General features: G+C 36.1%; 1 protein-coding gene and 1 long non-coding RNA gene across 2 annotated transcripts; one reads left to right on the forward strand and one right to left on the reverse strand.

Annotated features, from left to right (window-relative positions):
- The first annotated feature begins 1,484 nt into the window (after positions 1-1,484).
- On the forward strand, positions 1,485-7,897 carry LOC147292990 (mitochondrial import inner membrane translocase subunit PAM16 like 2-like). Its single transcript, XM_086232711.1, has 4 exons — positions 1,485-1,760; positions 3,128-3,215; positions 7,421-7,554; positions 7,648-7,897. Exons 1-4 carry the CDS (start codon positions 1,758-1,760, stop codon positions 7,774-7,776), a joined length of 354 nt encoding a protein of 117 aa, XP_086088837.1. The 5' UTR covers positions 1,485-1,757; the 3' UTR covers positions 7,777-7,897.
- Positions 7,898-11,571: 3,674 nt separating this feature from the next.
- On the reverse strand, positions 11,572-14,852 carry LOC147292991 (uncharacterized). The gene is made up of 3 exons (XR_015120816.1): positions 14,529-14,852; positions 14,315-14,361; positions 11,572-11,640 (listed from the first exon to the last, which is right to left on the reverse strand). It is a non-coding gene; the product is annotated as an uncharacterized LOC147292991 (long non-coding RNA).
- Positions 14,853-15,903: the final 1,051 nt, after the last annotated feature.

Raw genomic sequence — 15,903 nt, forward strand, 5'->3', positions numbered from 1 at the left:
TTTGCCCAATTCCGATGGAAGCTTTTTACTCCCAAATAGTTAAACACTCATATCCCAGCAACAACATAGACGTTTTTGGTGGCTGAAGGTGTTGCAAAACAAGATAATGGGGTTTCGTGCGCCAGCCACCGTAAGAAGTGAAACAAAATTCTCACCTTTTCAATTTTCGTTTGTAATTGTGGTGGAAAAAAGGATTTCAGACAGGTAAGGTTTCCCACCCCTGCCCCAACGCTTCTCTTTTAGTTCCATGTACTCCTTGTCCCACCATATGAGTTTCCCTTTTAAGGTTTGATATCCATTAGTCAACTAATATTTGTTAATAGTTGGACATAAATCAACTTTTGGGCCAGTGGATAATGCTACCAAATTATTAATTAGTGACAATGAAAATGGTCAATTGTCACTAACTCTAATATAGTTTATTTTCATGGTGGCTTTAAGTCATATTTGTTGTAGTGAACCGATGTATCAAACACTTATATACATTTAAATAAATTTAAAATTAGTATCCCACACAATGATTATATTCTAAAACACCGAAGTTCTTAATGTATTCATACAATGGTTTCATATTAACACCATAGTATGAAAAACCTATACACATTGTCAAACGCATGTTTATGAATAGCCTACACAATAGTTATTAGCAATACACCGTTTAAGTGGGCTATGCAATGGGATAACATTTTAAGTAGGCTATGCAACACCGGTTTCTTAAAACCCTTAACTACACCTTCTTACATAGCACTGTTGAAAAGGAGCGTGCTAAATAATTATGAACCCTTGACAATGCCTTCTTACTTAGCTTGACGAGAGGAAGCCATTGGTGGTGGTTTTCGATTCCGATCCCGTCGAAAAAGCATGATTGACGGTGAGGTTGACTTTTAGATTTCTTATCCTTTTTCCGCCGTCATTGACTGGATGGACAATCGGAGTCCAGGGTTGGACTCACCAAGGTCCTGGAGGTGAGTACCCAGGTGGTCCGGAGCCGCGATGTGGCCAAAAAACACAAATCGCCGATGAAGAGACTCGGCTCTGTTTTGTGTCGGCAGTGATGGGATGGGCCAACGAAGAGTGAAAGGGGGAGGAGGCAAGCAAAACCCGCCAAGAACCTTCGACATTGGCCGCTGGACGGTGCCACACGTGCCGGTGCAGGCGCGTAGAGGAGAAAGGGGTGTCAGGGAGAGATGAGAGAAATGGAAGAGAGAGTGTGCGAGAGTGAAGAGAGAAAAATATGATTTAATGAAATCATAAATTTGACTTTGGTTTTAAAATTCATGGGTGTGATGACAAAATTTTTAAATTTTTTTATTAATTTAAAAGTTAAAATAAATATAACTTAATTCAACAATGCACTAAATACCGAACTGTTATTTAACTTATTCAGCTTTATTGTTGGACACACCACCAAACACACCGAATAACACTTTGTACAACTTAATTCAGTCAAATACAATCCAACGTAATAATCGAGCCCTAACAGTGTTAACTTAAGTCTGTCAAACAGAGAAAATGGGGACAGGAGATCTCCTCCCAAACGACTCGTACTGGTTACGTACCATTCTCTCTCTCGCGGCCCTCAAGAAGCTACGATTTTCGCTTCCTTTGCGTTAATCCATCAACCAAGCATCAAATAAAAACAACAAATACGAATTTCTGGAGGAGAACGAAACACCAACAAAAGAAGAAGAAGAAAGGAAAAACCCTAATTTGTACGGAAAAAAAAGACAGAGTGATCGATTCGATATTCTTCAGCTATGGTACGCTCCATTCCCTCTTCTCTTTTTTGTTATTCCACGGTTTTCGCATTAACTTTCTGTTTGGTTGCCTAGAAAAACTGGGGAATGGGGGTAAAAAGTGGATTAAAATTTGAACTTATGTTTGTTCGCTGCGAAAGTTCTTTTATTTTTTATATTTATTCTTTTAATCAGCTCAGAATTATAGATTTGTAGCTGCATTCAGAAAGCTAAAGTTTTGATAATTATTAATCTGTGAATCTGTGAATCTGTAAATTGAATAATGTATTAGAGGAGCAATTTATGTATTTTATTAGCTTTAAATAATTTTTCTGGAGGTGGTGAGTGTTTTGAATTCTGATTGTGAATTTGTAAACGCGCTCCCACCAGACCCCCATTTGGCGCTCGATTTTGGAAATTATTGTATATGATTTGTGAAAATGTTAACTACTAAGTAATGCTCATTTTGTTTTGAATTTGATAGGAAATTTGAAATTTTTTTGTTATCTATATGTAATGCACAGCAGTTGTGTTTGAATAATGTGCAATGAAATGTTGGTTTGGTTATTCATTTCTTACTGTTTGCAAGTCTTAAAAGGTTATAAAAATTAAAACTTTATGATTTGCAATGGAGTTTCATTCAGTTTAGTGATGGCTATTGTGTGGATGGAATAAAACAAAAGGATTTTTTAAAATGTTAGGGGAAGGAAGTAGAAGGATAGAGTTTGCTTTTGTACTTCTTTGTGCACTTCGATGTCCTTGGAGTTTCATGATATACTGTTTTTCCTCATTCGTTTGGATTGGAAGGTGGCAGTCTCTTAAACTCACTTCTATTTTGCTTATATGTTTTGCAATAGTTGTACTCAGTTTTTTTTTTTCTCATTATATGCTGTTTTGGTTAGGGATCTTGTATTCATTCCAGTGGACAGCTTGTACTTTCAATATTAATCAAATCTGTGTTTCTCATTAAAATAATATAAAAAATGATTTTGTTGCTATCTACATCTATTTTGGTTGTTTTACTTTCTATGCTGTCAAGAAGAAAATAGATGAACATGGTTAAAATGGTGTCACAGATTCTCTTTATCCTTTCTTTTTTCAATTAGTATTTTAAAGATTGTTTAGTGACCATGATGGAAACAGTTGGAACAAGAAGTTCAGTCATCCATCTGAAGGTGCGGGGCACCATCACCAATTAATTTCTTTCTATTGTGTGCATTAAATTTAGTGTGTGCATACATGCGCATGCATGCATAGGAGAGAGAAAAGGGGGGGGGGGTGAGAGAGAGTCAGTTTTAGGAATCATAGAAATATTAATGACACTAATTTTTCTTAACTCCTTGTTTCATTAGATTGTCTTTCTTATCTCAATTGCTCATCCATTTGTGCAGGCTGCAAAGATTCTTGCTAACTTAATCGTGATGGGTTCTGGTATACTGGCAAGGGCTGTAGTTCAGGCATATCGTCAGGCACTTGCAAGTAAGCTTTCTTGTCCTTAGCACTAATGTGGTCCAATGTAATAAAGCCATGTCCTGGTTTTCAAATTTTTTAAATAAGTAACCAAACAATCTATTCTTTGTTATTTACACATCCAAACATCAATATTTTAGTTCTTTTGTTTTTAATTTTACTTTTTGAAAAAATAAAATTTTTTGTTCATCCCTCTCCCACTCCTAAGTTCCATCATTCAGATGTTCTCCACTTTCCCACTGCCATGGCTCCCATCACCCCCGCCACATCCTCTCTTTCCTCAAAGAATTGTCTTGGGAAGCCTTGGACTGTGGACATAAGCTTGGATTCCGAGACTTAAAAATGGGTTCTTGTTGGAATCCTGTTAAGGGCTCCTTTAAAGCCGATATATACCTAACCGGTGGAGACATAACAGGATCACAGTGATGATGACGTCAAAGAGTGTTCTGCGACTCCAATTGGTTAAGAAGCCATAATTTCGACGAGGTTGACATACCCGCCTGCCCCAAAGGATTTGGCCGTGACCGACACATGTCACTGCTGGTGACAGAAGTGGTAGTGAAAGGGCCAAAGAGGATGCTGAGATTGACCCAGATGAGGAGGATGATGTAAGCAGGTATGGGTGATGAGGGAGGAGAGGATGTGTGGTGGGGTGATGGGGCCATGGCAGTGAGAAGAAGTGAGAGTGGTAGAGGGATGAGCAACAATTTTTTAATGTTTTTAAAGTAATTGTAAAATATAAAAGAATTAAAAACTTGATGTTTGGATGTGTAGATAACAAAAAAAATAGTGTTTGGTTACTTTTTAAAAACAAAACATGGCTCGATACATTGGGCCGCATCAATGCTAAGTTTGTATAGAATTCTTTTATACTGGCATGATAAGTTTATTTAAAGTTAGGTTAGTTTGTACAGAATCCATTTTTAGTGTTGTTTTCATGAGTTACTTTGAGGATTCTGGCTCATTTAATTGTGTTTGTTAAAGGTTAGGTTCATTCAAGCTCTCGATCTCTGAAATTGGTGTCGTCAATTTTATCCTTTACTTATTTATCTATGATTAACCAAAATACATCTTTTAGTTTTCAAGAAAGGACCAAATGGAATTCTGTATGGGTTCTTACTTAACCAAGAAAAGTACTTTTGTCTCTGTTATATTAATATATATGCTATATAAATTATACATTTACCGCTTCCTTTCCAAATCTACCCTTTATATATGGTTAAAATATATGTATAGTAAATCCTAATAAGAATTCCTGCGATTCAAAATGCTGAATTAACATGTCTACCCCCACTCTATTGCGTGTTAAGGTTGCATACCGTGTACCTGTAGTCGTACCACAACCTTGCTCTTGGAAATATTTGCTGTCCCACAAGAACCCATTTTATTTTTAAAATGGGTTTTTGGTTCATCCAAAGTCAACCACAACAATGACAAGAGAGTGGAACACTCTCTGCCTCCAGTGGGAACCCACAGGCAAAACACCAAAAAGGAAAACACAGTACAAACGACACAACACAAGAAAATGCTCTAGGAAACATTAGTTGGGCTCTCACAAATCCATTATGTTAGATGGGTTTTTGGTTCATCCAAAACCTCACAACTGCAACAATGACAAGACAATGGAACACATGCTGCCCCCGGTGGAAAATCACAGACAAAACACCCAAAAGAAAAATACAGTACAAACAGCAGAACACAAGACAATTTCACCTTTGCTTAGCTCTTAAAACTAATAGGTTGTATGTGATTGACACTAATCAAGGTTCAGGAAAACATCATCATGGAGAACACAACTCCCTTTAGCAGAAACACAAACTCCAACCTCTGATTCACTCTATATTTTGCAGTGTATGGGGTGGTTGACCAAGACTGTTGACGTGGCAGGATGAAAAAAATTTACCTTTCAACCCTATCTTTTGTTTGATTGTGCAGCAGTTAGACCTAGTATATAGTGCTCTGATTTGAACAGAATCGGAGCCTGACATAAGTCCAAAACCACTTACGAGCCTAAGCTGATCTTCTAGTTTAGATACCTCATTAACATTTTTATTTTGACAAAAGTACAATGACATTTATTTATGGACTATATCTTTGGACTAGACTAATTCCAAAACATTCTTTGATTCAATGAGATTCTGTCCATTTTAAATGGAAATTTTATTATTTTGTAACTTAAGTTCCCAAAATGCCCTTACCAAATGATTAATGATCATTATGCTCAAAAGTCACATGTTACGTTTCTGTGTTTTATAAAATTTGTAACTTTGGAAAAAATTTTGGTCGAGATCTATCAAACAAGATCTATGATGAATATAAAATTACATATAAATAAAAAAGTGAAGACAATGTATCCGTGCAACACCCTAATGTGAAAAAGTAAATTATGTTGCACCATGATAACAGTGTAATGCATATATGAGACAAATCCATCATTACGAAGATGTGAAAAGATGAATTATATTGTATTAAGGTAATATATTTTTGTGGCAATTGATTCTCTTTCTTTGTAAATTTATATTCATCATGGGTAGTGTTTGTTATGTCTCAACAAATGCTGTCTGAAAATACAAATTTTACGAGAAACAAACATGTAAAATAAAAGTTTTGATATTTTCAAGTTGTTTTAGAACAAGTCAATAGTATATTTGTAATTTTTTTTTTTCTAAATGTGATATATGTCAGTTTTGACCTTTCTACTTGGATCACACTTAAAAAGTTTAAAAGCCACTCAACCTTAGCTAATAAAGAATATTTATCAGGGACCTGCATCAAAAAACCCTTTAAATATGGAATAAAAAAATGTCGAATGCTGTTGGGGGAAAAGGCATCTTCCATTTGCTTCATTCTAATGTAATTAGCAAATAGACAGTCAAATAACTCATACTGAATCAAGGCAACTGGTTCTTTAAGATTCAACTTGGGAGCCAACCATCTTGAAATCCATTTGTTAATTAATTGATGGAATTTAGGTGAACTTGTTGATTAAAAAAGAAACCAGTTGTCCTTCATTGGTGTCAGAAGTTGGTCCAAGAGTCCAAAAGCTCCTAATTTAATCGGTTACTATTCAGGGTCATCAATGGGTCAACCCGGGCTGAGTAGGCCAAATTACAATGTTCTTGCTTCTGAAGACTTAATTTCTTGTCTTTCAGCCAAAAAAGGACTTTCTTGTCTTCAAGCTACATTTTATGGTATTTTTTATACTGAACAAGATTTCTAAAGAAAATACCTTTGTATCCAGTCTTCTTTACGTACGGAACCTTTTAAACCTGTAGAACATGATTGATGTAGAACATGATTGATGACCTTAGAGAAGTTAACTAATAGTAACAGATTTTGCTATTCCGCTGGTTTCCATGTATTAAATTGGCTGATGTATTTTAACTTGGTTGCACTCTGATATGGATAAATCAGTAGTAATCCTATGAGTATTTTTTTGTTTTTAGTAAAATCAATTCAGTTCTCTGAATCATTTTCTTCATTGAACCACGGAAGAACAAGTGTTGGATAGTTCTACAAGTTTAATCTTCCCCTCCAATACTTGGTTCTAGTTGAACATGACACAAGGATGCATAAGGAAGGTGAAATGGGGTGTTAACTCCGTGAGAAAAGATATGGTGGCCTATAATAATTGAAGATATACTTATTAAAGTGGAGGTTTTGTGTAACTGATTACAAACTATAATTTAGATATGCTTTTATAAGTTCAATATATCTGTTGATTAAGGGAAAAATAGAGGCCAAACTTTTTTGCAAGGATTGGTTAGAACTAATTAAGTTTGACCTCCATCCGTGTGGTGAAATAAGGTACAGCTCAATAACCACTTAGCCAAAACTTCTATTGAATGGTTTTTTTTTTTTTTTTTGTATAAGTTGAAATACATCTTTTCAGTTTAATATATTTAACCCATTCTTATTGTAATTTAACAAAGGAAATTATACCTGTATATAGTACTCATTGCTATATACAAAAATTTCTAATACTGTATTTGTGTGCTATTGATGCTATGACATTTGAAGTCACATTTCTGCTGTTTTCTCACTCCTGCCCTTTAATGTTGCGATTGTTGATGTGTGCACATAACTTTAGGAGGCTGTACCTATTATCAGACCTTAGATCTAGCGGCAATTGGTTTTGGTTCCTCACCCCTGCCAAAATACACCAACTTTAGATGTTGATAGACTCTTATTTAATTCTGTGTGTTATATTGTAGATGCATCAAAGACTGGTGTTGCCCAAGAAACATTACAGAATGCTACCCGTAGAGCAGGCAAGGTCATGACGGAGCAAGAAGCTAGGCAGATTCTTGGTGTCTCAGAGGGAACCACTTGGGAGGAAGTTTTGAAGGCAAATATATATTCTTCACATTTTTATCTTGTTTGCCCTCTCATACATGCATTGTGAAATGGGTTCTAAAACATCTTTCTTAAACCTGTGCAGAAGTATGACACTTTATTCGAAAACAATGCCAAGAATGGGAGCTTTTACCTGCAGTCAAAAGTTCACAGGGCCAAGGAATGTTTAGAGACTGCCTATCAAGACAAAGATGGTCAGGGTACCCCCAGCTGAGAGTACTTGTTTTCCCTCCAAATTTTTGGCTTTTTTATTTATTGTATGATTAGAGTTGAGGTCTCTGATAGTCTGATGGGTAAGCCTGAAAGATTGAAGTAATTATGCACATGTTTCTTTACATCATCCCCTTTTAAATACCAAGTATTTGTTGAAATATTGTTCACATCCCATGTATTTTTTTTTTTTTTTTTTTTGTCATGACATCCCATGTTTAATGATCAATAATATAGTAATATAGCAAGCAGTTGGCATTTGCAAAGTGGTCTTAAACGAAGGGCAGAAGCCATCAAGCTTTTGATTCCATGTGTGGCCAAGCTGTCCAAATAGACTGAATAGAAAAAGCATCTCTTTGCCAACTATGATTGACAAGATCCATAGAGCACATGTGACTGATCATTTGTGCAACATGAATTAAATGTGCTTACGACCAATATAAATTTACTATAATATTATACAAGATAGTGTTACTATGTTCGTTTAATTAGCCTTCTTTTTCTATTTTAATGTTATTAAGAAAATAAAAAGTGAAACAAAAAGTAGAAGCGTCCGAGGCCTCTTTGTAAACCATGGTTAGTGATCATTGTTTTGGCCATTAGCTTGTTTTCATTTTTAATTTTATTGAGATTATTTTTTTATCAATTTTCATTTTATGGAGTTGGGGAAATTTGGGGGTTCAAATACAACATTCTTTTACTTAAATCATTTCAAAATAAATGGGTTTTGTTTTTTAGTTGGTGAACATAGAATAGGGATTCAAATCCACCCCCAAAAAAATAGGGAAATTTTATTCTACCACATAGTTTAAAAATATTTCTAGAAAGACTTTATTTTTTCATCTTCATTTTTATGTAAACCGCGAGTTAACTATTGATTTTGTTTTTGGGGTGGGATGGGAGACATCAAAGAATGGCATATAATGGACAAGGATCCTCTGCGAGACTCTCTCTACCAGACTAGTGTTAGGCTTTTGATCTTGGTCATTAAAAGGATCTGATGGTTATCACAATATAATATTTTCAAGGCCCACCTACTATATTTTTAAGGTCCACATTTATTTATCTTTTCACATCAAAAAACGTAAAATACAAAATACAAAATACAGTACATGTTTCGTATATTTGGCTTCCCTAGTCGATCACCATTTTCCCCCTCCACTGCTTTGTGTCTCATCCTCTAATCTCAATTTCTGTCTTCTTCATTTCGTTTCTCAGATTTAAATTTCGAAGAATTTGAAAGAGTAATTCTATTCATACCCAAAACTTTTCTTATTTTATCTAATTTCTCAATTTACCCAATCATCAATTTTTTAAAATTAATATTTTCTCATTTTACCCAACCCAAATTACTATTATACTCTTATTAATAAGAATAATTCTATATTTACCACATTTTTGTACTATATTTCTATACCATCTTACGTGTCATTATTTTTATTTTTTAGTGTCCAATATATGAATGTCATGTAAGTTGCCACATAAGGTGGTATAAAATTATAGTATAAAAATGTGCGATGTCTAGCACTACTGTATTAATAATACCCAACCCACTTTTGTATTTTCTTTCTTTTACCCACCCAACTGTTCATCACTGCCTTCTCTCTCTCCTCAGTCCTCCATCTTCTTCCAGAAAACTACTCTCTCTTCTCTCTCCCTCTCTTGGGCTCGCCTGCAACCAGCCGCTCAGAGCTTCTTCCTCCCGCGCAGGTTCTCTACTACCACTCTTTGGCGCCGAGCACCACTCGCCACTACCAGGGCGCTCAGCCTTTGCACGCAGCACCTTCTCCTTCAAAGCTCACCACGCAGCTCCTCGCCATCGTTGCCACTCGCACATGCGCACCACCAACAGCCAGCCCGGACCTCCACGAGCACCACCAACAGCACCACCATCCTCTCTCTCTCTTCTCCCCGCAACACCACCCTCCCTCTCTCTCCTCCCCTCCGAACACCAATTTAAAAAAAAAAAAAAAAAAATTGCAGGTTCGGCAGACCAGTGCTGAACCTGACTGTTTCAATCGGTGGTCCATGTTCGAATATGATGACATTTTTCGGCTACCACCTTCCAAACATCTTCATTATATTTGGCTACCACCTTCTGAATATTTGCATTATATTTTGAAGGCCCCTGTCGAACAACATCTCACCTGCATCATTCGGTGGTCCATGTCCGAATATGATGACATTTTTCGGCTACCCCCTTTGGTGGTTCATGGCGATCGCAGCCCACCCTTTCTCTCTTTTCCCTCATCTTCCCTCTCCTTCTCTCCGATTTGTTGCGAAGGGAGACCGGTCGGTGACCTTTCCGGCCTCCAGATCGGTGGACTATGGAAGCTTTAATCCTTCAACTTGGTCTTTCTGGAAACGAAATGATGGGGTGGATAGTCTTTCGATCTGGACCATGGAAGCTTCAATCCTCCAGACCCATCACCTGCCTGAAAGAGAGAATGGAAGACGACATAGAAGGAAGAAAACTGATGAAGAAATGAAATGTTGGGACTTGGGTATAGAATTTTCTCCAATTACTTAATTTAAAAATTCTAATTTTAACTTCTGAAAATCACTACGGGAAATCTGTGCGTTGGAAAAATGTTTTCTCAGTCCTGTTGGATTCGTCTCGTCGAGCACTATGAGATCAAGGTCTCAAACTATTTTTACGATAGAAAAAACCTAATAGAAGTGTGCTTGTTTAATTTCTAAAAATAATAAATAAATCCCAAAAATTACTAATAACTCCAAAAAATTTCTATAAGCTTAAAAAAAGTGTGGAAAAATTCTAGGGCGTTACACATGTGACTTGGAAATTGGAGGGAAAAATAAAAAGGGGATAATATATAATATGAAAAAGGGAATCTCATCAATGGATATGATTGAGTAAACCCTTTAGATATAATAATCACAAAAAGGGATAAGGAATGGGTGGAGAAGAATAGAGATGATGATGTCATAAGGATGACTAGGGGTGGGTGCGGTCCAGTATGGTCCGGTTCTCCCCTTAAACCATGCACTGGATTGGTGGAGGTTATCCAATCAGATTTGGTGCTAAGAACTTGACGTTTTGCACCAGAACTAGATTAAACCAAACTATAACAGTTCCAGTTTGGCCTGGTGCACTGTTTGAGGCTGGGCCTCGTTATTTGGGCCTGAGCCCAATTAAATTTTTGGGCTAAAAAATAGTTTTTAAACATGTTTTTTTAAGTTTTTAACAACAAGTCACATCAATTTTTTTAACAACAAATCACAACATTCAAGTATTCAACAATTTGTTGTTCAAGTCACAACAAATCACAACATTCAACATTTAACCTACAAGACATCAAGTCATCAACATTCAACAATTACATTTTCTGTACCATTTCACAACCTCCAAATTACAAACCATTTCATCACCCATCAAGATTCAAGACATCAAGCATGCATATAACCATACAAAGTTAACTACTTAACTTACTAACCATACACCATTGTCCAAGACTCCAAGTACATGCAAGTAACTTAAAAAATAAAAACCAACCAAAGCTAAAGAAGTTACTAACTTACCAACCAAATACAAATTACAAATCAACCTAACACAACTTACAAACCAACCAAATACAAATTAGGTTACATAACCAAAAATAACACAAATTAAAATACCCCAGCCAGCTATCAACACCTTGCCACCAGCCATTTGTCTTCAAATAACTCTTGCTAGCAACCAATTGTGTTCAAACATTATAAATAAATAACTAGGCAACTAAACAATGGAATTCAACTTAACAAATTAAAGTTTTTGAACTTGTGGAAGTCAAAAAACTTACCATTTAGGCTGCCTACTCAACATCAAACAACATGACTGTTTTCTTTGAAGTGGTTGAAGACATGAATTCTGTAAAACAAATCAAAAAATGCACTTTTCGTAAAAACTAAGTTAATACAATAAACTAAGTTATAACAAAAAGTAAAAACTAAGTTTAATACATACTTCAAGTGTTTCATAAAACTCAATTTTTTCAACGGATGGTTCATACTGTAAAGAAGAGATATCATTGGATCTCAACCAATTTTGACAACAAATAAGAGCCTCAACCATCTTTGGAGTTAAAGAAGCATGAAAGGGATTAACTACCCTCCCTCATGTGCTAAAACAACCCTCTGAAGTTGTAGAAACTGGAATTGCAAGAATGTCCTTTGTAATTAGGGCCAAAGTAGGGTATTTAACCCCATTGTGCTTCCACCATTGAAGGATGTCAAATTCAGAGTTTGGATTGCATTTTTCTATAGGATCCATGATGTACCTATCCACCTCATGCTCCAAAACAACTACATTACTTGCTTCAGCTTCTTCCAACCATTCCTTGTCCAGTTCTTGCCTTTTTCTTTTCCCTCTAAATGCCTTATATATTGCCTTAGTAGTTAGTACTAGTAGTGGCACTTGAGGTAGTAGGATCAGCCACACCACTAGTATTAGAATCTTAACTTTCGAGTGTTCGTGTATCATACTTAGCAAACAATTTGATGAGTATGACTTTGATCTCTTCGTTCTTCCTGGTGGCATATTCTATATTCACACTACACTTTTTGAGTAAGAATGCCAAGTTGCTCAATTTGCATCTAGGGTCAAGGACAAGTGCAACCATCAAAAATTGGTTTACCTTATCAAGATCCCCCCCCAATACTTTTTAAACTTCTCCTTCATGCCAATGGTCATTTGATGCAACACTAGTTGTGCCTCGAATTCTTCAAAACAATCGAAAGACACATCTTCACTAAACTCTAAATATTTAATTTTTGAATCAATGAAAATTAAATCACGGAATGTTTCATGGACAGCGGGTCGTGTAATCAAACTCATTTTCAAGGTCATGTCATAGAAGACCTTCAAGAAGTTCACAAAAATAGTGGCATTGACCCAATCATTCCCGTTTGGTGGTCCTTTCTTTTTCTTACCATTGGAAACATCTTCTTCATCATCACTAAACCAATTCAAGTATGCGTTGTGCTCTGCAAAGTCTCACATCCTATCAAAAGCTTTTTCAAACTTCAAAGTAGACTCTAACATCATATAGGTGAAATTCCACCTAGTTGGGACATTTAACACCACAAGACCCTTGCATAGAATTGCCTCTACATCAACACAAGTCTTGAAATCTGCCAACCTTTGAGGTGAGGATCTAACATATTTCACTACAATCCTAATGGCTAGAATTGACTTTTCTAGTTTCTTCAACTCTTCCCCAACTATCAAATTCACAATGTGAGCACAACACCTCACATGCATGTAATCCCCCCCACCCCCCCCCCCCCCAAAAAAAAAAAAACCATATTAGCATTTGTCCAATGCTTCATCTTGCTCTTTAGATAGTTAATTGCCACAGAGTGTTTGAAGGGGCATTATCTGTTGAGATGGTAAGAACTTTATCCACACCCTCATTCTCGCAAACATTGTTCTAGAAGCTTCCCAATTAAATTCCCTTTGTGATTGGCTATCACTCTAAAGTTCAAAACCCTCTTGTGCAGCTTCCATTCACTATCTATAAAGTGGGCAGTGATGGCCATATAGTTAATGTTTTCACAACTAGTCCATGTGTCAGTTGTGAGGCATACCCTATGTGAGGCTAGATCATTTCTCAACTTTTCCTTCTTTTCATCATACAAGACCAATAAATGCCTAACAAGGGTCCTACGGGATGAGACTTGGAAAATGGGACAAGCAACACTGCAAAATCTCCTAAACCCTATATCTTTAATAAAGTTAAAAGGTAACTCATCCATGATCACCATTTCCACACAAGGCTTGAGACAATCATCCTTACTAGACCCCCTAGCCACTAAATTGTTCAATGTTTGGTCATAAGACAATGTCTTTTGCATTTTATCTTTCAATCTCCCCGGGTAAGACTTACAAATATGATCTATGTGTTTCTTCAATGCAGAGGTACCATTCAAAGATGGGTCAGCATCATAGTGATCTTTTCAATACCTGCACCTAGCTCTCTTTTTTCCAATTTGAGTTGTAGTTTCATCCTCATTTTTAATCTCAGTGACATGATCATATCTCTCAAAGTGTTCTCAAATAGGGGCTCTTCCCTTGACTACTTTCCTTGAACCAGTTTCTGTTAGTGGTGACCACTTGGTGTAGGTGCTGGTTCTGGTGCTGGCGTTGGTACTGGTTCTGGTGTTGGCGTTGGTACTAGTTCTGGTGTTGGTGTTGGTGATGGTGAAGAGGCAGAGACAATGGAGGAGAGGTTACTAGGGTTTCTTGTGATTGGGGTTCCATCTCTCTTAACAATTTAACCAAACAATTTACAATCTCAATCAAAAAAAACAAAACAATCAAACTAAAAACAAGCTGTACATATAACATATAGATCCATATAGATCTGAATTCAAAAAAATTTAGTCATGTACACCCATATAGATTTGCCAGTTTTGAAAGATTAGAAAACTGACATATATATTCATGTACAAATAACAGCCTATATATGTAGACCACACATCTCTCACTAATTCACTATATCAAAATTCACAAATTGGATTCACAAATTCACAGATATCCTTACCTTCTAACACTGCGCTGCACCTAGCCAGTAAGCCACCAAAAATTGCACTGCACCAAGCCACCAAACAGATTCACAATCACAATTCACTAACCCATACCCCAAAATTAGTAAATCCCTAACCCCAAATCAAACCCTAAATCAAACCCCTAACCCCTAACCCAAAATCAATAATAGAGTGAGATATGAGAGACGAAAGATGAGCGAAGAGAGTTACCGTTGATCGAGAGAGTGACTGCAGGGGCAAGTGGCTGGGTAGGTTGGGTGATCAAGAGGAGAGTGACTGATATCGAGAGGCGAGTGTCTGAGATCGAGAGTTGAGAGGGGAGATCAAGAGCACTGCGTAGTGCGTACTATGTCGTCGTTGTTGCTGCAACGGAGACTGTGAGAGAGTGACTGCATCGCGAGTCGCGACTTAAGAAAGAAGACTGAGAGAGTGGGTGTTTGAAAGTTGAAGACTGAGAGAGTGGGTGTTTGCATATCGCGATTGGCGATTCTCTCATGTTTCTCTCTATTTCTGAATTTTGAGAGAGTGGAGCGGCTGAGTGGGTGTTGTGTTTGACGGTGTTTGTGTAACAGTGTAATTGAATTGTCAATTGTGTGTTTAAGTCTTTTAAGTGTTTAAGTCTTTAAGTGTTTAGTTAATTACTTAATTAGTTGATTTAGCTCTATGACTTCTATTTGACTTTTTTGTTTTGACTTTGACTAATATTCTAAAATTGATACTTTTTGTTTAGTTCTAATTATATATAGTTCTATAGTTCTAACTATCTATTATATAATTTATTTATTTTTTTTTCTAAATTTTATAGGGTATAGGGTTATAGTTGACTATGAGTCTAATTGAGGTTTCATTGGGGTTTCAATTGGGGTTTCAAGTTTCCAACTTTCAATTGGGGTTATATACTTATATAGTTATATATGTAATATACTTATTACTTATATATGTATAGAGTAATTAATATAGTTTAGGGTATATGGTTATAATTGTATTAGGGTATAGGGTTATAGTTGACTATGAATCTAATTAGGGTTTCAAGTTTTCAACTTTCAATTGAGGTTATATAGTTATATAGTTATATATGTTATATACTTATTACTTATATATGTATATAGTAATTAATATAGTTTAGGGTATATGGTTATAATTGTATTAGGGTATAGGGTTATAGTTTATTATGAGTCTAATTGGGGTTTCTAGTTTTCAACTTTCAATTGGGGTTATATACTTATATAGTTATTAGTTATATATGTTATATACTTAGAGAAAATGTTAGCAAAATGACTATAACTATACTCCTATTTTCAGTTGAAGATTCCGTTTTCACTTTGCTTCAATCAATGACTATTTTTTTTCAAGTGCTTCAATCAAGGATATTCCGTCAATCTGTCAAAACTTCCGTTAAAATTGATCACGTGAGAGTCACGTGACCAATTTATAAAGGCAAAAAAGTCTTTTCTCATAAAAAAAACTAAATAAATTTAAACAAATTTAAAAACAAAAAAAAAATTCCCTCCATCTCCCACCTTCGCCACCCCTGCACCATGTCGACCCAACATTCTCCCCACCCAGCCCAGCCCCTCCCCTCCCC

Source organism: Dryas octopetala, chromosome 2 (genome assembly GCF_963921425.1).
Source record: "Dryas octopetala chromosome 2, drDryOcto1.1, whole genome shotgun sequence".
NCBI lineage: Eukaryota > Viridiplantae > Streptophyta > Magnoliopsida > Rosales > Rosaceae > Dryas > Dryas octopetala.